Source organism: Panthera pardus, unplaced genomic scaffold, assembly GCF_024362965.1.
Source record: "Panthera pardus isolate Hobbes unplaced genomic scaffold, ASM2436296v1 HiC_scaffold_24, whole genome shotgun sequence".
NCBI classification, from domain to species: domain Eukaryota; kingdom Metazoa; phylum Chordata; class Mammalia; order Carnivora; family Felidae; genus Panthera; species Panthera pardus.
Window position 1 is genome coordinate 26171529 of NW_026526810.1, and position 22680 is coordinate 26194208.

Below are 22680 nucleotides of genomic sequence, written 5' to 3' on the forward strand. Positions count from 1 at the left end.
CACAGTCCGGCTTCCAGGTAACCCAGAGAGAAGAAAATATGTTAAAGCTTATCCCAATTTAAGATTTGACTCTTAAGTTTTACTTCGTTCTCTAGAACTCACCACTTACATCATCAATAATAGGAAAGTCCATGAAAAGAAACCACACCCCTACCCACAGAGGTGAGTTGTTCTGTGGCCCAAACAAATTAGCCACATTAAAACATGATGACCCCAAAGCAACACATTTTCTGAAACCTGGGTTTCAGAATTAGCAGGATATGTAGCCAGAGAGAACCATCAGCCTACATTGAGCTTCATGAAGCCCAGTGTGATAGGCATCGTTCATGGTATTTAGCCCACTGCCCCCCACTAGACCTAGCAGCCCTTGCCTATAGTCCCCTGACTATAGCTAATTGGACCAAGGAATGGGCTCTGACCCATATTGGGCTAATTTGATTCTTATGCTTGGAAATTTGGATTTGAGACTGATTTATGTTAATTTCCTCTTTTGCTTGTTTGAGCCAAGAAGATACAAAGCTAGACTGGGATCTCACTGTTTAGGATTTGCACACTAACAAGAGAAACTGAGCTGTAGTGATAAAACAAAGTGTAAACTAAGATGAGTGACAATGCAGCTCTAGAGAGACTGAGTGACTGGCAGGCTTGATTTTCTTCATCGGAGACCCCGGCCTTGTCTGGAATTTCCTAAGGTACGGCAAACTTCCTGCCTTTGGGAGTCTATGAGAGTCCTCTGAGTAAATAAGTTCACTGTATAGCTTATACTAGTTCAAATGAAATCTGATCATTAAAACACAAAAGTGCACTAAGATATTCGGTGTAAGTTCTGTCTAAGATATGTTACAGCCCAGCCTTTCCTCCACCATGAGAGGAAGAATTGACTTCATGTTTTTCTTACAATCTTCTCCATTTTGGCTCCTTATCTCCTGAAACCACATGAACAAGATCACTCACAACTCCAAAGGAACAACTGAAGATTTGCAGCATAGAATCATCTCACCCCAAAAGGAAGCAAGTCTACTAGTCATAATTATATACAACTAATTATCTGACCAAACTAAACACTTAACTCCATAGTATAAAATGGCTGCATTTGGTTAACTTCATAGTTTTTTTCCTAATTCATTGAACAAAACAAAACAAACATCCTAAAGCTGAATTCAAGTCTCCATCTCCTATAAAACCAAAAGCTATTTCAGCTTTTAAACATCAGTTTTTACAGTAGCTTACTTGTCAAAGTTTCAAAGATCTTAGGACCTGAGTTACAAAAGGCCCTACTTGTCAGTAAGAAGTTTTGGTCCAGGGAAAGAGAAGTGCCCTAGATATAAGGAACACCCACGTAGATCACATGTATCAAAACACTGCTGAAGATTTCCTTAGTAATATTCTTTTATGGCTTTGGGTTGCAGGAATAGCAAGGCAAACCTCCCAGTTTGCTAAAGGCAATGAAGCTAATGCCCTGGGAAGAGAGGGGATGTCATTCTCAATTTGGAGAGGAAGAAGCCCACATCACGCGAAAAGCTTGATAAGATCCTTGCTGGTGTTCTCAGGATCATCCCAGTCAGTGATTCTGTACTTCAGAGCACCATCAGGTAGGACATAAAAGCTACCAAGACTGAAAGGGATACTACCATACTGGAAAGCAGTAATGATTCTCAGTGAATTGGGAACACTCACCATTCAGTAGTTTGGGCTGGGCAAGATCTCCTTCTATTGTTATGAAAGTAAAACTTGGTCCAGGAGGTTTTGGAAAGTGAGAGGGCCAGGGCTATAAGCCACCTTGCTCTTGTGAACAAATAAGCTTAGTTAACACTAGATGCTCTTTTCCTTTACAGCTGTTGACACTCTGGAAGGAATCAATGGGGAAGCCAAGATGACGTGAGAAGAAAGAAGCATAGGAAAGAAGCCAGCCATAGGAAAAGCTAAGCACCTAGTACTCAGCTGTGCCAAAGAGATTTGGGGGTGGGATTCCTCTTACTGCACCCTAGGTCCTTCAGCAAAAATCAAAGCCAGAATAGGGAGACAGTGCTCCAAAAGGGCTAGCTCCTTTTAACTATGAAGGAGCCAGACTGAGTGAGTGCAGGTGGGGTGTGGCTATGGATTTTGAGAATGAAGAAGGTGCTGCTGAGGAGTCAGCCCACTTATTTAGTCAGATCTAAACCTCCATGTTGTTGCCATAAGGCCAAGACAAAATTTTTATTCCAGTCACATAAGGCCAAGACAAAAATTCCCCAGCCTCATGGAAAAGAAGGTGGTTTTGGAATGGAAAAGATGGAGACCTAGCACCTGGGAGAGGAGGCTGTGAAATCAACTTAGGATTTAGGTTCCTCGCACAGCTTGGCCTTGTTTATTGTGCAATGGTTCTCAGGCCCTGGCTCCAGAGGGTCCACTGCTTTGACTAAAGGACCTAATCTTCTTTCTCCACAGTCTTCCAAATGGTCCAACCTACTCTCTATGGCAAAACATTCCTTTATATTATGGTTTGATCTCACCTATGCTACAGGGGAGTTAACAGAAGGGTCTGTTCCACACTTGAGACCTAGAATAAAAGTGAAGGATGGTGTCCCCTACTCCCCACCCCTTCTCCATTCTGTTAGCAACTGCTACAGCAGAGAGGCTATCAATCATCTAGAACCAGGTGAAATCAGAGGCAGAGGCACAATGGCCTAATGTAACTCCACGACAGAGGAACATGAACACACACATTCTTGAGTCCATCTTAGAGAGTCCCCATGAAACTCACAGAAATGACATTACTGCTTTCCAGTAGGGTAGTATTCTTTCCAGTCTTGGTAGCTTTTATATCCTACCTGATGCTGCTCTGAAGTCAAGAATCATTGACTGGGATGACCCTGAAAACACCTTTCCACGGGAAAGGGGGCTAAATTCTTGCAATTAGTAGGTAAAAGTTTAAAGTTCTTGAATTGGGACAATAGTGTTTTGGGCAGTAATAACATAACAGATTAGTGAGAGCTGAACACACTCATGACATTTGGGAAGTTCATTATGAGAACTGCGGGCTACTTACTGATCCTCGAATTAGACCTTAGTTAACGTTGCAAACAGGATAGATACTTGACTTAAAATTGTGTACTTAAAGGACTCAGTTGACCACCTCTAAATCATTAACAGTTGGCCTCATAGGTAATATCCAGGTTCTGAGAAATAAACTATTTGCTACTGTAAGTGACAAAATTCCAAGACTCTCATTCATTAAAATTTTAATAATCTTCAAGTCCTAAATTTTAGCCTGGGCATGATCACATAAATATTGCAGTTTAATTTTTATGCCTGTATCTTTTACTCCATTTCTCTAGAAATGGAATTTGTGAGTGTAAATCTCTGGATACACATAATCATATTGCTTTGGTTATAGCCATTTACATGGTCCCCAGTGTATATGAGAGTGTCCAGCATTGTGTCTCATCACTTAAAAATCTCTGCTAATGTCGCGTGTGAAAAATCTTATCTTCCTGTTCATTTGATTTGCCTTTCTTTAATGATTTATTATGGTTAAAATAGTTTTACCTATGTTTACTAAACATTTTTAGTTTTTGTTCTGTGAATTGTCTGGTTATCAAGAATTTATTTGAGGGGCGCCTGGGTGGCTCAGTTGGTTGGGCAACCAACTTCAACTCAGGTCATGAACTCATGGTTCATAGGTTCGAGCCCCGCATCGGGCTCTGTGCTGACAGCTTAGAGCCTGGAGCCTGCTTTGGATTCTGTGTCTCCTCTCTCTCTGCCCCTCCCCCACTTGTGCTCTGTCTCTCTCTATCAAAAATAAATAAAATATTTTAAAAATTAAAAAAAAGAATTTATTTGAGTATTTGCCTTTTTATTAATAATATACATTTTAAAATATTAAGGCCATTAGCCTTTTATCTTTCATATTTGTTGCAAGTATTTTCTTTAGTTTTTCTTTTAAGTTGAAGGTGCACTTGAATTGTCTGCCTGCCTTTGATTTTAGTTCCTTCTCAAGATCTTGTGTTTGGGTCCTGCCCTTGAGTTCCACATGTCATAGATGCTCCAGCTCAGGTCTGAGCCTAGGTGCAACACCTCCAACCCCACATCCAGCATCTGGAGCCTCTGCTTATCTGTATCTCTTGTGGATAATGAGAAAACTGTTTCGTGTAGTTCTGTCTTTCCTCTAAGTGTTGCTTCTGATTGAAAAACTCATGCATATGGTATCTTCTAGCCCTAGAAACTTATTTTTCAATGTTTTATATTGCATTTTCAGATCTGCTTAAGTTCACATAAAATTTGACGTTAATAATTTACTCTAAATAGCTAGCATTTGTTATACACCCTTATCTGACATGCATTCACATTCTCTTCTACTGTTGGCAGAAGAACACACTGACCTTAAAAGTTAAATCTGATGGAGGCTGAGACACCTTGCTTTGTTTCCCGGTTATGATCAATTACATCTATTTCTGCAAGTGATGTTAGAATACCAACCATACTGCTTCACAGGGACAGCTTATAAAGGCCCAATGGGTTCTTCCCAGAAAGTAAAGAGAGTATCAACTACTGAGTTGGGAAAGGTTACACTGAGAACACCAAAGAAAAGGATGGCTACATTCACAATTTGGCTGAGATCCATCCTGGACTTGGAGAGGTGAGGGCAAAGAGATCTTGGAGGAGGAAAGATGAAGGGCCAACATGGCAGAAAGCTCTGGAACTGTGGGGCCTGTGGTGTTTAATTTGGTGGAACTCACAGGGTGGTTTGGGTGTGTGGCTCCAGCACAGCTCATAGTTGCATGTGATCCAGAGTCCTTCGTAGAGCTCAAAGCCATTCTTGATCACCAGGAACCTCACCCAGTTCAGTGGGGACATGCAGATCACCATTAGGAAACCAAAACCACACAGGCTGCCACAGAACGTTCGGATGTAGATGTGTGTCTGATTCACATGCTGCTGCCGCCTCTGGGGTGGCATTGAGGCATTCGGATATTTGTTGACGGGGAGGGTAGGCTACAAGGATGAGGGAAATATTGCCTACCCAAAAAGATAACCATTGATCCCCAGGGGCTCCTACTTATCTCTACCTTAAGTGTCTCCATGTGGGCTTGATCTGTGGCTGTTTATCCCTACCCAGGGTGATCTTTTCTCTTTCTTTAGGATACTCTATCTAGACCCACCTTTAAGTATGTCTTCTTCCTCCCATCTGACCTACAATTAGGTACCTCCTCACCCTTTGGTAGTGCCGGTTCCCCTTAATTTTGGGAACCTTAGGATTATAGAAGGTCAAGGCCATTTGTTCCCTGCTCTCCATCTTGGCAGCCAGTTCGCTTTGTAACTGCCACGGAATTTGTCTCAGCACCTCCCACATGTGCTGGCAGCATCAAAACAGGCCAGAACCCATGGCACAGATTCCATGTCTGTTTGATATTCTGGGTCTAATCAGATCAGGAACAAATCATCACATTTTAATCAAGTGCATGCATATGTGATGCTCCCACCTCTCCCTTCTCTGACCCTTTCAACTCCTTCATTAAATAAATCCACAAATATTTTGTCAGCAGTTGCTGTGTGCCAGGCCTTGTCTTAGGTCCTGGGATATAAAGATGAATAAGACACAGTTCCCTAATAGCCAATAAAAAAGTTAACTCAGGTGTCTTCGGGACTCCATAGCTTGTGGTTAGAATTCAAGATTACAAGCAGCCTGGCATTCATGGTCTTGCCCCAACACTAAGTGGAAGGCCCTGGGTGTGTCTCAATAGGCTCACGAACCAGTCTGTCAGCCATAGATCATCGTGCAGTATTCCCCTCCCCACCCCCCCACCCCCACCCCCCACCTTTTCTTCCTTTCTTGCTCGAGTACCTTCTCTTCAATGCCTTCTCATGAAGCCATTCAAGGGTGCTACGGTCCTGCCACTGCCAGTGGTGACAGGGCCCACTGTGAAAATGCCAGCATCCCCAGCGCAGGGGGCTACCAGCCTGCGTGCTGAAAGCTACCATTCTCAATACTGCAGCAGTGTTGGGTTCTATGTGAAAGCGAGAATGGCCTTTCCCTGTTTCCACAGCCAGCACAGCTTGTGCCCAGAGTAGCTCAAAGTCTTCTTTTCAAATAATTCTCTCAGTGTTGCTCCTAACTCCTCTCCCCACAAGGGCTCAAAAGCAGTCCAAGATGCTGAACAGACACCATCCTGTTCCACATCACGGACATTTATTCAAATAAATGACCAGCTGTATTGCCAGCTCTTGTTTTCCATGAACAGATAAACTCCGATTCCTAAATTTGGGCTGAATTAGAATGCCCTATCACCCGTTTCTCCCAGCATACCCTCTCCTCGCCCGCCCAAGCCTGTCGAAACCTATACTTTGTTAGCTGGTGGGAACAACTGGCAGTTAGCTTGTTTATGTCCATGCTTTAGCATGAAGCCCTCCCTCTCCAAAAGTGTTATTTGACTCTCTGTCTACCAGAACTTAGCCTAGCGCCTGGAAAGAATAGTATTTAATGTTAAATGAATAAATGAACAATATATTTTTAACTAAAGGACAGAGGTTGGTACAGAGGACAGAATGGTTAACATTTTCAGGGGAAAATTAGGAAAGATTTATTGGAAGAGGTGATGTATTAATTGGATTTCCAGCTAAGGAATATTCCAGGTGATAGAGGTGATAGGGCACTGAGGCAAAGAGAATGACATGTCTCAAGGCAGGAAACCATGGACAGCATGAGGTTCTTGGGACATTAGAAGCAATGTGGTTCTACTAGGTACAAACTCAAACGTGAGGGTTGAAGGGTGCAGATATCAGCAAGAGCTAGATCACAAAGAGTCCTTCAGGCCATGCTATGCAATTATATTGTGAAGTCTCAATTGCTGTAATACGCTAGTGCCACTGGAGTGATTATAGGAAAGACTTTTCCATTTGCAGCAAACTGGCTGTACAGCATGACTGTTAGATGCACACTCATGCCTAGGGAGCTAGACATAGGCATTGAATACACAGGCCTACCTTTCAGTCCCCATTCTAGCACTTACTTAAGTAGTTCCAATACTCATGGTTAGGTTACTTGGGGCAGTTTCCTTAACCTCACTGAACATCAGTTTCTTAATTTCTAAAACTGGGTTAATATTCATTCCTGCCTCATTAGAATTTTTGTGAGGATTAAATGAGATGATATGCATAAAGCTCTTAGCACAGTGCCTTCATACGTGCTCAGTAAATACTATTATTATTTATTTTTTATAAAGCATTTTTAAAATGTTTTATTCATTTTTTGAGGGAGAGAGAGTGTGAGTAGGGGAAGGACAGAGAGAGGAAGACAGAGGATCTGAAGCGGGCTCTGTGCTGACAAGCTGACAGGCTGACAGCAGCGAGCCCGATGTGGGGCTCCATCTCATGAACCACAAGATGATGACCTGAGCCAAAGTTGGACACTCAACCAACTGAGCCACCCAGGCACCCCTGTTTGTTTGTTTTTTTAAGTTTATTTTATTTTTTAGTAATCTCTACACCCAATGTGGGGCTCAAACTCATGACCCCGAGATCAAGAGGCATTTTGTGAACAGTGTCTGATTGGCAAATGATGCAACCCTCCAGCTGTTGAAGGAACAGATTGGGCAGTACTAGACAAAAGGTAGGATGTTCTTGGCCTGCTGGGAACTTGCTAAGGCCCGGATGCATATGACAAAACATTATTCATGCATCACTGGTGACTGGGTATATTGCCACTTCCCCCACTTTAAAAAGCAATTTGGAAAAAATAAAATAAATGAAATAAAATAAAATAAAATAAAATAAAATAAAATAAAATAAAAAGCAATTTGGGGTCCCTTGCCTATTTGGCAGCCACTGCCCCGGAGCCTGCAGGGTCCAGGAGGAGCATAGCTCAAGCCAGTGGATCTTGAGTCTTCAACACCAACCCAACACAATGTGGAGTTGCTGCAGAAACCAGATTATGGGGGCTATTTAGGCTCCCAGTCCCTCCCTGCAGAAGCCTGGAGCTCTGCTCTTGCACTGATGCCCTTCACTGTGGAACTGGCACAAGCTGGTTAAGGACTCAGTCTCTGAGAAAACAATTGGATTGATGTGAATGCAGTTTTGGAAAAACACGTGGACGATGTATACTGTAACATTCCACCACAGCAGCCAGTGAACCAGCGGAGGCACTGGCAGAGGCAGGCCCTGCTCCTGGGCCCCATGCTGACCTCGCAGAGGTCATCCAGGGGGGGAATGAAAAGCCAGGCCCCCACCATGGGATACCGAGAAGAAGAAAAAGCTGCTGGGAAGCTGCTATCAAAAGACATACTCTGGGAAAAAATGGCTCGTGGAAATCATTAGTAAAGGAGACAAAATTTGGATGACAAAACATATCATAACATCCAGGAACTGAAAAATGATGCTGAAAACACACAGAACTCTCCTTTTCATTTAACCCTAGAAATACTGGGGGGGCGGGGCACCTGGGTGGCTAAGTCAGGTAAGCATCCGATTTCGGCTCAGGTCATGATCTCACAGTTTGTGAGTTCGAGTCCCTCGTCAGGCTCTGCACTGACAGCTCAGGGCCTGGAGTCTGCTTCGGATTCTGTGTGTGTCTCTCTCTGCCCCTCCCCTGCTTGTGTGCTTGCTCTCTCGCTCTCTCTCTCTCTCAAAAATAAAAATAAACATTTAAAAAAACACTAGAAATATTGGGTAAAAGGAACTTCATACAGATCATGCCACAAGTCACAATGGTAAAGCACAAGGCATCGTCACATGCTTGAGAGCAACGCCCTATCATGGTAGCAGAAGAAAGGCGTTCCTTCCCCTGGATATGTGCATGTTTGACAAATACAATACATGGTATTTCACGAGAGGATTTTCTACAGAAGAATTAAGCAAAATGTGAGAGACGAAGTATATGCCATTGCTAGCCTGGCACACTGGTGCTTAAAGCTAGGTCCTTCCACAAAAGTGTTCTTGTGAAAGCATCCCCTGCTTCTCTTCAAGTTGCTCTGGAGGACTATTAAAGAAAATTCGACAAGTGAATTTTTATATAGTCCACCAATCTTTACAGCACAATAATGCATCATTTCCATTATCTGTGTGTATTCAATCATGAAGAAAAAGAACTTAAAATAATTTCATGGCCTTGCAAAAAAAAAAAAAGCAGTTTGGTTAAAAGAAAATAGAGTAACATGTTTGTGACCTTACAGTAGGCCAAGAATTGTTTTTAAACAAGACTTCTGGGGCACCTGGGTGGCTCAGTCGGTTAAGCATCCGACTTCAGCTCAGGTCATGATCTCACACTCCGTGAGTTCGAGCCCCACGTCGGGCTCTGTGCTGACGGCTCAGAGCCTGGAGTCTGCTTCAGATTCTGTGTCTCTCTCTCTCTGCCCCTCCCCTGCTCATGCTCTGTCTCCCTCTGTCTCAAAAATAACTAAAAACATTAAAAATTAAAAAAAAATAAACAGGACTTCTATTCACCAAAAGGTACCACTGAGAGTGTAAAAAGGCAATCCATAGAGTGGGGTAAGATATTTTCAATATGTGTATCTAAAAAAAACTCATGGCAAGAATATAATGAAGAATTCTTACAAATAAATGAGAGAGGCAACCTAATAGAAAAATGAGCAAAGTCCTTAACTGATGTTTTTTCCAGAATAAAAGCATATACATATATAACATAAAAAAGTGCTCAGATTCATTAGTCATGAGGGAAATGCAAATTCAGACTGTAATGCGATATCACTGCACATCCACCAGAATGACTCAAATGGAAAAGTGTTGGCAAGTATGTAGAACAACCGGAACCCTCATACACTTCTGTTGGGAGCGTAAATTGGTATGTTCACTGAAAAACTGCTTGGCGGTATCTGCTGGAGCCGAATAGATACATGTCCTTCTCATTTTAGGTAGCATGCAACAGAAAAAAGTGTCCACATGTCCACCAAAAGATATGTATTACAATGCTCATAGCAGCATTTGTCATAATAGCCCCAAATTGGCAACTACCCAATTGCCCATCAAGAGAAGAAGGGAGGGGCGCCTGGGTGGCTCAGTCGGTTAAGCGTCCGACTTCAGCTCAGGTAATGATCTCACACTCTGTGAGTTCGAGCCCCATGTCGGGCTCTGTGCTGACAGCTCAGAGCCTGGAGCCCGCTTCAGATTCTGTGTCTCCCCCTCTCTCTGCCCCTCCCCTGCTCATGCTCTGTCTCTCTCTGTCTCAAGAATAAATAAAAACATTTAAAAAATTTTAAAAAGAGAGAAGAATGGAAAAATCATGGTACATTCATACAATGAAATACTATGTAGCAATATAAATAATTTACAAGCACAGAAGCAATATGGATGAATCTCATCAACACAATGTTGAGCAAAAGCAGCCAGATACAAAAGACTGAATATGTATGATTCCATTTATATGAAGTACAAAACAGGCAAAATCTGTGTTGTCAGAAGTTAGAAATACCCTTGGGAGGAAGATGACTGGGGACTAGGAGGGGACACTAAGGGGACTTTGGGGTGCTGCAAATGTTCTTTTTCTTGATCTGGGCGTTGATTACCATTCTATATGTATACTATACTTTAATAAAAAGTTAAAATATAAAACCAAGAATCTTAAAAATGTATCATTTGTCTTAGTAATTTCACCTCTAGGAATCTATGAAATAAATATTAGTTTTATAGCTTGTTGATATAACCTCTTATCTGCTAGGAACAGTACTAGGTGCTTTACATATGTTAACCCACTTGTTTTTGTGAATCACATTTTTCCATTTCATCTTCTAATTTGTTACTGCTGACATATAAATAAGTTATTTTTGTCTATGTATTTTATAGGACCACTTGACCGAATTACTTTAATTCCAATAATTCCTTTGGATAATTCTCTTGGATTTTCTAAGTAAACATCATATCGACTCCAAATAATAATAATTCTGTCTCTTCCTTTACAAAACTTGCCTTATTGGATTGATTGGACCCTCCAAAACAATGTTTATGAAGTGTAGTAGGCATCCTTATTTTACTCTTGACTTTAATGGAACTGCCTGTATTCCTTTTTGTTTCATATGTATATTCATTTTTGTGTTAGTTTCATTCTATTTCTGTTTTGCCAAGATTTAACGTTTAGAATGGCCGTATCAAATACTTTCTTAACCTCTAGAACATGGTCTTTCTCCCTTAGCCTATTTACCATATATGTTGTCATAATACATTTCCTAATGTTTATCTAAGTTTGCATTACAGTAATTAAATGTTTGTATAAGATACATTATTCTTTTTTGCAGATTTTTATTTAAGTTCTAGTTAGTTAACATATAGTGCAATACTGGTTTCAGGAGTAGAATTTAGTGATTCGTCATTTACATATAACACTCAGTGCTCATCACAACAAATCCCCTCCTTAATACACATCACCCATTTAGCTCATCCCCCACTCACCTCCCTCCATCAACCCTCAATTTGTTCTCTATAATTAAGAGTCTCTCATGATTTGGTCCCCTCTATTTTTCCCTCTTCTCATATGTTCAGTTTTTTGTTTCTTAAATTCCACATTGGGTGAAATCATATGGTATTTGTCTTTCTCTGACTTATTTTGCTTAGCATAACACACTGTAGCTCCATCCACATCACTGCAAATGGCAAGATTTCATTCTTTTTGATGGCTGAGTAGTGTTCCATTATGTATATATACCACATCTACTTTATCCATTCATCAGTTGATGGACAGTTGGGCTCTTCCATAGTTTGGCTATTATTGATAATGCTGCAATAAATGTTGGGGTGCATGTATGTACCCTTTCAAATCTGTATTTTTGTATCCTTTGGGTAAATACCTAGTAGTGTAATTGCTGGGTTGTAAGATAGTTCTATTTTTAACTTTTTGAGGAACCTCCACACTATTTTCCAGTGTGGCTGCACCAGTTTGTGTTCCCATCAACAGGGTCAGAGGGTTCCTCTTTCTCCTCAACCACACCAACATTTGTTGTTTCCTGTGTTGTTAATTTTAGCCATTCTGACAGGTGTGAGGTGGTGGTTTTGATTTGTGTTTCCCTCATGATGAGTGATACTGAGAATACTGAGAATCTTTTAATGTGTCTGTTAGCCATCAGGATGTCTTCTTTGGAAAAACATCTATTCATGTCTTCTGCCCATTTCTGAATTGGATTATTTGTTTTTTGGGTGGTGAGTTTGATAAGTTTTTTACAGATTTTGGATACTAACCATTTATCAGATATGACATTTGCAAATATCTTCTCCCATTCCATAGGCTTCCTTTTAGTTTTGTTGGTTGTTTCCTTTGCTGTGCAGAAGCTTTTTATCTTGATGAGGTCCCAATAGTTCATGTTTGCTTCTGTTTCCCTTGCCTTCTGAGACAGTGTCTAGTAAGAAGTTGCTATGGCCAAGGTTAAAGTTGCTTGTGTTCTCTAGGATTTTGATGGTTTCCTATCTCACATTGAGGTCTTTCATCCATTTTGAATTAATTTTTGCGTGTGGTATAAGAAAGTGGTCCAGTTTCATTATTTTGCATGTCGCTGTACAGTTTTCCCAACACCATTTTTTCCATTGGATATTCTTTCCTGCTTTGTCAAAGATTACTTAACTGTGTGGTTGTGGGTCCATTTCTGGGTTTTCTGTTCTGTTCCATTGATCAATGTGTCTCTTTTTGTGCCAGTACCATACGTCTTGATTACTACAGCTTTGTAATATAGCTTGAACTGCAGAATCATGATGCCTCCAGCTTTGCTTTTCTGTTTTAGGATTGTTTTGCTATTTGGGGTCTTTTGTGGTTCCATACAAATTTGAGGATTGTTTGTTCTAGCTCTGTGAAAAATGCCAGTGGTATTTTGATAGGGATTACACTAAATGTGTAGATTGCTTTGGGTAGTATAGACATTTTAACAATGTTTGTTCTTCCAATCCATGAGCATGGAAAGCTTTCCCATTTTTTTGTGTGGTCTTCAATTTCTTTCACAAGTGTTCTATAGTTTTCAGAGTACAGATCTTTTACCTCTTTGATTAGGTTTATTCCTAGGTATCTTATTGTTTTGGGTGCAATTGTAAATGGGATTGATTCCTTGATTTCTTTTTCTGCTGCTTCATTACTGGGGAATAAAAATGCAACAGATTTCTGTACATTGATTTTATATCCTGTGACTTTGCTGAATTCATATATTAGTTCTAGCAACTAATGTTTTTTGTGGAGTCTTTCAGGTTTTCTACACAGAGTAGAAATGTCATGTCATCTGTGAACAGTGAATGTTTCACTTCTATGCTAACAAACAGGGGCAATCTGTAAGAATAGACTAATTCCTAGAAACATACAAACTACCAAAACTGAAACAGGAAGAAACAGAAAATTTGAACAGACCTATAAACAGCAAAGATACTGAATCAGTAATAAAAAAATCTCCCAGCAAACAAAAGCCCAGGGACAGATGGCTTCCCAGGGAAATTCTACCAGACATTTAAAAAAGAGTAAATACCTATTTTACTCAAACTGTTCCAAAAAATTGAAACGGAAGGAAAACTCCCAAATTCTTTCTACAAGGCCAGCATTACCTTGATTCCAAAACCAGACAAAGACCCCACCAAAAAGAAGAATTTATAGGCCAATATCCCCAATGAACATGGATGCAAACATTCTCAAGATACTAGCAAATCGAGTTAAACAGTACATTAAAAGAAATTATTCATCATGATGAGGTGGGATTTATTACTGTGCTGCAGGGGTGGTTCAATATTTGCAAATCAGTCAACATAATACACCACATTAGTAAAAGAATAAGAACCATATGATCCTCTCAATAGATGGAGAAAAAGCGTATGACAAACTACAGCACCCATTCTTCATAAAAACCCTTAACAAAGTAGGTAGAGATGGAACATAACTCAAGATCATAAAATCCATATATGAAAGATCCACAGCTAATATCATCCTCAATGGGGAAAGACTGCGAGCTTTTCCCCTAAGGTCAGGAACAAGACAGGGATGTCCACTCTCACCATTACTATTTAACATAGTACTAGAAGTCTTAGCCTCAACAACGAGACAACAAAAAGAAATAAAAGACATCTGTTATTCTTCTGATATACTTCTAGGAGTATTTGTTTTTATAGTTGACCCAAGAATTATTTAGAATTTAAAAAATATAAACACGTTTAGATTTTTTTCCAGTTTTAATATATTATGGTCAAAGAACATGTCCTATAAATTCTACTTCTTCCTTCTCATCACAAGGAAAAAAACGTAACTGTATGCTGATGGATGTTAACTGGACTATTGTAATGACCATTTTGCAATAATACAAATATCAAATCATTAAGTTGTGCACCTAAAACTAATGTTATATGTCAATTATACCTCAAAAAATGAAAAAAAAAGTCCCACTTTTTGGAACTTAGTAATATTTGAGGTTTTTTGAGTTTTCTCAATGTTCTATAGACATTTTAAATTTTTTTTAAGTTTATTTATGCATTTTGAGCGGGGAAGAGGCAGAGGGAGAGGGAGAGAGATAATCCAAAGCAGACTCTAGGCTGACAGCGCAGAGCCCAATGTGGAGCTTGAACTGACGAACTGTGAGATCATGACCTGGGCTGACACCAGGAGTTGGACGTTTAACCACCCAGGTGCCCCGGTCTTATTGATATTTAAATACAATGTATAAAGGTGTGTGTGTGTGTGTGTGTGTGTGTGTGTGTGATATCTTTTTCATTGATTTATCTGTCAACAGACACTTAGGTTGCTTCCCTGTTCTGGCTATTGTAAATAATGCTGCAATAAATATAGGGGTGCACATATATTCTCAAATTAGTGCTTTCATTTTCTTTGAGTAAATACCCAGTAATGGAATTATTGGATCACATAGTATTTCTATTTAAAAATTTTTGAGGAAGCTCTATACTGTTTTCCACAGTGGCTGTACCGATTTATATTCCCACTAACATAGCACAAGGGTTCCCTTTTCTCCACATCCTTGCAAACACTTGTTATTTCTTATCTTTTTTTATTTTAGCCATTTGACAGGTGTAAGGTGACATCTCATTGTGGTTTTGATTTGCATTTCCCTGATGATTAGTGATGTTGAGCATCTTTTCATGTGTCTGTTGGAAATCTGTATATCTTCTTTGGAAAGATCGCTATTCAAGTCCTCTGCCCATTTTTAAATCACATTGTTTTCTAGTGTTGAGTTGTATAATTTCTTTATACATTTTGAATATAAATTCCTTATCAGATATATCATTTGCAAATATCTTCTCCCATTCAGTAGATTGTCTTTTTGTTTTGTTGATGGTTTCCTTCACTGTACAGAAGCTTTTTATTTTGATGTTGTCCCAATAGTTTATTTTTGCTTTTGTTTCCCTTACTTTTGGAGACATGTCTAGTAAGAAGTTGCAATGGCTGACATCAAATAGATTACTGCCTATGTTTTCTTGTAGGATTTTTATGGTTTCTGTTCTCACATCTAGGTCTTTCATCCCTTTTGAGCTTATTTTTGTGTATGGTGTTAGGAAGTGGTCCAGTTTCATTCTTTTCCACATAGCTGTCCAGATTTCCCAGCACCATTTATTGAGGAGACTGTCTTTTTCCCATTATATATTTTTGCCTACTTTGTCATAGATTGACATTTTGGTACCATTTTAAATGTCTCTAATTGGGGTGCTTGGGTGGCTCAGTCGGTTAAGTGTCTGACTTCAGCTCAGGTCATGATCTCATGGTTTGTGAGTTCAAGTCCCATGTTGGGCTCTGTGCTGACAGTGCAGAGCCTGCTTCAGATTCTCTCTCCCTTTTTGTGCCCCTCTCACTTTTCTCTCAGAAAAAAACCAAAAACTTAAAAAAATAAATGTCTTCTATCAACAACATTTAGATGGTTCTTTGCACAATTTGAGTCTTTGTCTCTGATTAGCGGAATTTAACCTATTTACATATGTGATGATAGTTTAGATTGATTCGGCTTAGTCCTATCCTCATTCTTTGTATTTTCTGTTAAATACATATTCTTGTTTCCTCCTCTTTCCCTCTTATTTGCCAGAATGATCCAGTTTTCTTTCATCTTTTTCTTTTTCTATAATAACATGTATGTCATGTATGCTGTTTCTGTCTTGCTAGATCTTACTTACCAATTTCATACATATATTTACAATTAAATTTAAGATATTAACAGTAGCAATGAAAGGATAATACTAATATTGAAAAAGATTGATTAGATGAGCATTTTCACACATTACTGGCGAGAATGTCAATATTTATCCCATGTTTCCAAGTATTTACAGAGAGTGAGAGGGAATTATATGGCTTAAGCCAAGAAAGGCCTAAGACTGTGGTCAATCTCATCCAAGGTACAGAACTGAAGGATGAAACTTCCAAGTGAAAACAAGGTATTGATGGTGGGATAGGATGAAAATAGATGCTGGCTTGGCAACCAATATCCTCAATGATGGTCATTGTAGTATTGCTTATAAGTGAGAAAATTTGGAAGCAACCTAAATGTGCATTAATGGGAACTGACTAATTAATTATGGGAGCTTCACAATTATGGAACTTTAACCATTCAATTCAAATGTCCTTATCTATAAACTGAGAATAATAAGAGCATCTACATATATCAAACATAAAGTTACCATGAGGCTTAAATAAATTAACATAGGTAGAGCCCTTAGAATGGTGTCCAGCACATGATAAGCATGTTAGTGCATGTTAGCTACCATTATTATTATTATTATTATTATTATTATTATTTCGCTTTTAAAAACAGAATATTACAGGGAGTAGAGGGAGGGGAAATTGGATGAAGGTGGCCAAAGGCACAAACTTCCAGTTATAAGAAATAAATCCTAGGGTTGCAATGTACAATATGTTGACTAAAGTTAATACTGCTGTATGATATATATGAAAGTCATTAAGGGAGTAGATCCTAAGAGTTCTCATCACAAGGGAAAAAATATATATATTATATGTATCTATATGAGATGTGGACGTTAACTAAACTTATTGTGGTAATCATTGCATGATATGTGTCATTATGCCATACAACCTAAACTTATAGAGTGCTGTATGTTAACTATGTCTCTATAAAACTGGGGGACCCCCCCCCTAGAATATTAGCTCTTTTACATAACATATTGGTTTTTAAAAATATTGTATTTGAATTCCAGTTAACATACAGTGCAAATATTAGTTTCAGGTGTACAATATAGTGATTCAGCACTTCCATTCAACAGCCGGTGCTCATCACAAGTGCACTCCTTAATCCCCATCACCTATTTCACCCAATCCCCCCCTCCCCACCTCACCTCCAGTAGCCATCAGTTTGTCCTCTGTGGTTAAGAAGTCTGTTTCTTGGTTTGCCTCTCTGTCTTTTTGTCTCTTTGCTCATTTGTTTTGTTTCTTAAGTTCCACGTATGAGTGAACTCATATGGTGTTTGCCTTTCTCTGACTTATTTCACTTGTCATAATACATTGTTAACTGAAAGATGAGAGCGTAGCAATAGTTATATCATGCTCTCATTTTTTGTTGTTAGAGATTATGGATGTATGCGCAGAGAAAATGGTCTTATACAGAAATAACCACACATACTTTTTCATATATATGGTTTCAGCTCAGGTCATGATCTCGCAGTTTGTGAGTTTGAGCCCCACATCGGGCTCTGTGCTGTCAGCCTGGAGCCTGCTTGGGATTATCTCTCTCCCTCTCCCCACCCCTCTCAAAATAAATAAATAAACTTAAAACTGAAAAAAAAAATGTCTATAGGACATTGAGAAAAACTGTCAAAAACCAAATATTACTAAGTTCCAAAAAGTGGAATTCTTTTTTTTTCATTTTTTGAGGTATAACTGACATACAACATTAGTTTAGGTGTACAACTTCTTGATTTGATATTTGTATTATTGCAAAATGATCATCACAATAGTCTGGTTAACATCCATCAGCATAGTTACATTTTTTTTTTCTTGTGATGAGAAGGAAAAAGTAGAATTCTTACAGGACATGTTCTTTGACCATAAAATATTAAAACCAGAAAAAATATAAACATGTGTATATATTTTTAAAATTGCACATATATATTTATAAATTTGTACTAAAGTGCCAGTAGTCTTTATCTTTCTGGCTTTTAAAAAATTTTTTTAATGTTTATTATTTATTTTTGAGAGAGAGTGCACGCACAAGTGGGGGTGGGGCAGAGAGAGGGAGACACAGGATTAGAAGCAGGCTCCAGGCTCTCAGCTGTTGGCACAGAGCCTGATGTGGGGCTTGAACTCACGAACCGTGAGATCATGAGCTGAGCCGAAGTTGGACGCTTAACCGACTGAGCCACCCAGGTGCCCCTATCTTTCTGGCTTTTATGTGGTCCCTTAGCACTTAAAAGAGCTCAAAAGCATGAAATAAGCCCTGGGAAGGGTATAAACATCGGGGAGGATGATGGTGAACCCAGCAGATCAGGTGGTTGGGTCATGAGGTATTCTGGAAAAGAAAACTGTAATTCCTGTGTAGCTGAGTTTGTGAACTGAGAGTCATCCTTCTACATACAATATTGTGCTTTTTGAATTTTAAAAAATAAATATATATTGCTTTTATAATAAAGTAATGACAGTCATTGCCTCCCCATAGAGTCCCTTCTAAGTGAATCTATTCCTTCACTAGCATCTGTTCAAAGGTGGGAGTTTTGATCATCTGTGGGTTAGATGACTGTCATGTCTTACCAATAGCCACAGCTGTTATGATCAAGAATGACATCTCTTCCTAGCGGGACTAATCATATCCTGTCTCTGGAGAACCGAAAACTGGAATACTGAGGGAATAAATTAGGGAGATAAGGAGAATGAAACAGATGCAGGGGTGGAGATGAGAGTCTGGATGGGTCCTGAGAGACCACAGGGTAACCTTGATTCCTAATAGACATTACAGCCTATTTGACCTTGGCTATAGCTACCTTCTTATGTCTAGATGCTTGTGAAGATGATTAACTCCCTGCTGTTGAGCTAGTTGGAGTTTTCTTCCTCACAACTAATAGAACTCTGATACGAATGGTAAGTGTTTAACCTTTTGCACGTAGAACATGAAGAATCATTTTAATTTTTGAAGCATTCTTATATTACGTATTATCACTCATAGTAATTGGAAGGATCACTGTTTATTTGACCTTTGACTGCATGGATAGAGCTCTAATTACCTCATAATTACTTGTGTGTTCACTGTTGAATTTGAATGATTCTTTATCCTTCCACTGGCCTCCTCCCACTATCTGCCTAATGTGGACTCAAGGAAGGTTAACGGATTTTATTGTTTTCCTAAGCAAACTTTAGGAAGTCAGCTGTCAAGGGAGAGAAAAATTGGCCAAACACAGTGACTTTATTACTTGCATCGTTGCTTCTTTCTAGCTCTAAAGTTAATTGAAAGTTGCCATGCACATTCAAATTCAATGATCGTTCCTTTCTAGAATAAGGCAGTGGGCTAAGAACAAGATGTAGGCTTAGTGGACTCCATGATTAAACCGCATTCAATTCCCAGGAGACTAGATGACTGCAGGCATTTCCAGAGGCACAATCCAGTGGGGTAGAGAGAGTCCCAGTTAGGAAGGCCACACATCTGTGGTCTGGTTCCAGCCTTACCACTCTCTGGCTATATTTGCAGCTGGTTGGGTAACTGCAATATAAAAATTTATTGGTGTGCCTACTGCATGAAAAGCACTGTATTATGTGTATAAAGGAATGGATTTTGTCATCTGACAAAAATTTACTGAGCACTTACAATGTACATTCACTGTGCTAAGTTCTGGAAGTTTCACTATGAACAACATCCTATTCTTGTTCTTGAGGAATAGCACTTCAACTTTACCTCGCTGGTTCTCAGTTCTTTTATCTTAAATGAGAAGTAACCTAGATAATTTTGAAGATCATATCTAGGTCTAAACATTTATGCCTCCCAGAATTCCCCCCTAGATCTCTGTATCCCCTTTGGGGGTGCCAAGGGGGTTGTTCTGTTGTTTTAATTCAAGCAAACATTTACAAAAGAGGATTAAATAGTTTTCAAACATACATTACGAACAGTAAATATATACTGTTTGTATATCAGATTTCAAACATACACTATAGTATGTATCTAACCATGCATAGGTTTGTATGTTTGAAAACTATATATTGTTTTTTTTTCCCAAACAGCATATATTGATTTGAGTTCAGTAATGTAGTGTCTCTCCCTAAGATCTTTGTTAAGAGTTGAATCTTTCTCTGGAATTTCATGAATGCTTGATCTTTATTCATGATAGTATAAGGCCAGGAGCAGAATATTCAAACCATTGAATTTTGGCCAACTGCCTAATGTGGTTATAACCCAAGTCTCTATGGAAGAGACATGCTGAGGATACTCCAGGCCAAGGAACACTGTAGCCAGGGCCTTGACCCAGATCTTGAATGAATACTCTACACAGGTGAGCTAGGCATTACTACCTTGGGGCCACAGGATTCCTTCTGCCTAGCCTACATCCTGCATCATGTTCCACGCCTCCCTTCTTCTGGACACCTCCTGACTCCTCTCTCCAGTTCTCTCCCAAGTGGGAGGAAGCCCCAGGGCATTTTCTGTGACAGAAAAATTCAAAGAAGGATAATCAATCCCAGGAAGGAAAAAAAAATCCAAGAGAAAGATCCAAAAGGCACTCCCAACATAAGTAAGACATTTTAACTGTGCTCTTACCACAAAGAGGTCTACCCATAGCATCGGTGATATTGGACATTTTGGAAATCTGATTCACAGTAATATCCCAGTAATGTTTTCTGAAGTCAAACGTTAATAGATGGCCAAAGAACAGGAAAGTTGAAGGGGTTTGCGCTCTAGGTTTCTTGGAGTCTATAGCCTATTAGTCAAGAAAGGAGAATAGACCCAGGCAGGAGGAGAATGGGAAGAAGGCAAGGAAATGAGTGATAAATTTTAGGGCCAACTGGGGAATTCCAGTGGGCAAAGGGTCTGAATGATTCTCTCTAAAGGACTTACGTAACTAGTTTAAGGTTTCATTGGTACCCCACCTCCCTAAAGGGGGTTTCAGATTATGTCTGTGGTTATGGCCAACATGAGCATTTATAACCACTGAGGCTCTAGGCATAAAGGCCTAAGAGATCAGACTGGAGCCAAGATAATCCTAGGCCAGAGAAGCCATCAGGTTGCCTGGAGCAGGATGCAGTTTAAGCAAAAGGGGTCCCTACTGAAAAGGCCTTAAACACCACATAACGATCCTAACTATATAAATTTGCCCTTTTTTGGTCTAAAAATCCCAACATCAGAGGCTGCTGCCCCAACCTGGATGGGATTTCTGATGTTTTCCCATGAGTTTATCTGACCTAGATGTAAGCTTAAAGTAGGCAAGAGCCTTAATCAAATAGCGCCTATGGTAAAGGGGAAACTAACAGTTTTATCAGTATTTCTCTTCATGCGCTATTGAGTCTAGACAAACAGAACTGCTCACACCCCCATAGCACTCCAGATTCTTTAGAGATCTCTGCCTAGGTTCATTCTCTTCATTCAAAAATATTCATTAAGTGTCTGTGAGCCAGACACTGTTCTAGGACCTTCTGGATCCTAAATCAAACAAATTAGATGAAGTTCTCAAATTTGTAGCCCTTCTCCATGGACTGCTTTTCGTCTACACATTGAAATTCTGACTATCTTTAGGGGCGCCTGGGTGGCTCGTCGGTTAAGCGTCCAACTTCAGCTCAGGTCCTGATCTCACGGTCCGTGAGTTCGAGCCCCGCGTCGGGCTCTGTGCTGACAGCTCCGAGCCTGGAGCCTGTTTCCGATTCTGTGTCTCCCTCTCTCTCTGCTCCTCCCCTGTTCATGCTCTGTCTCTCTCTGTCTCAAAAATAAATAAAACGTTAAAAAAATTTTTTAAAAATAAAAAATAAAAAAAAAAAGAAATTCTGACTATCTTTAAAATGTTAATACAAATGCTTCCTCATTTATTCATTCTTTCAACAAATACTTGTTGAGCACTTAACCACATGCAGAATCCTGGCTAAGGCAGTAAGGATACCACTGTGAAGAAGATACCATTCACTCAGCATGTGGTTTGTGGGGGACACCAACAAGTAAAGAAGATAAAGTGACAGTGCCATAAAGAAGCACCCAAAAGGAAGTGATGTCTGAGTGCTTCTCAAAGTTTCTCATAGCACATGTAGGAGATGGCTCTTAGCTGGAGGTGACTGGCTAGGATGCCTAGCTGCCCCAGGCTCTGCCTGGCCACCCTAAGGATTGAGAGGATCACTGTCTCAGCACACTTGTACCCCAGTCACAGCATACATGCTGGTCTGGTCTAGGCAAAGGCCTGAAGGGTAAGTAGATGCGAAACTGTAGAAAAGATATTCAGAGTCCTGTAGGTGTTCATTTAACAAGTCTTTATTGAGCTATGTGCTAGACACTGTGCCTGGGGCTAGGAATACAGAAGTGAACACAGAACCTGTGCTTAAGGAGCTTTTACTCTTGCAGAGAAGACAGACAAATGGACAAGCAATTACAATACTATGACATAAGTGCTCTAATGGAGATAAGCTCAAAGGGTTATGGGGTTTTACCCAAGTCTGAGAGGTCAGAGATTTACAGGATAGTAAAAATGTAAGTTTAGACCTTCAAGTAGGTGGAGTGTGAGTGGGAGGTGGGAAAGGCATTCCAAGAAGAGAGTATGGTAAAAGTGAGATAATCATGGCAAATCTCCTTTTGTTATCCCCATAAGCCCTATCCTTAATACAGGTTCCCCACT

General features: G+C 39.7%; 1 protein-coding gene across 6 annotated transcripts in view; it reads right to left on the reverse strand.

Moving 5' to 3' along the window:
• The window catches only part of LOC109262731 (transmembrane protein 202), a 48220-nt gene that overhangs the window by 23230 nt on the left and 2310 nt on the right, over positions 1-22680 (reverse strand). Inside the window, exons 1-2 of one of the 6 annotated variants that reach the window (XM_019441548.2) lie at positions 5195-8404; positions 4719-4974 (exon numbers count right to left, since the gene is read on the reverse strand). The exons of 3 other annotated variants lie outside the window; for them this stretch is intronic. In XM_019441548.2, coding sequence (XP_019297093.1) covers positions 4719-4974; positions 5195-5332 — 394 coding nt within the window. In that variant the 5' untranslated portion in view covers positions 5333-8404. Of the gene's footprint in view, positions 1-70; positions 4975-5194; positions 8405-21844; positions 21960-22680 lie in introns of those variants that run through there. 2 more of the 6 variants (XR_008417019.1, XR_008417021.1) reach the window with 2 other exon arrangements.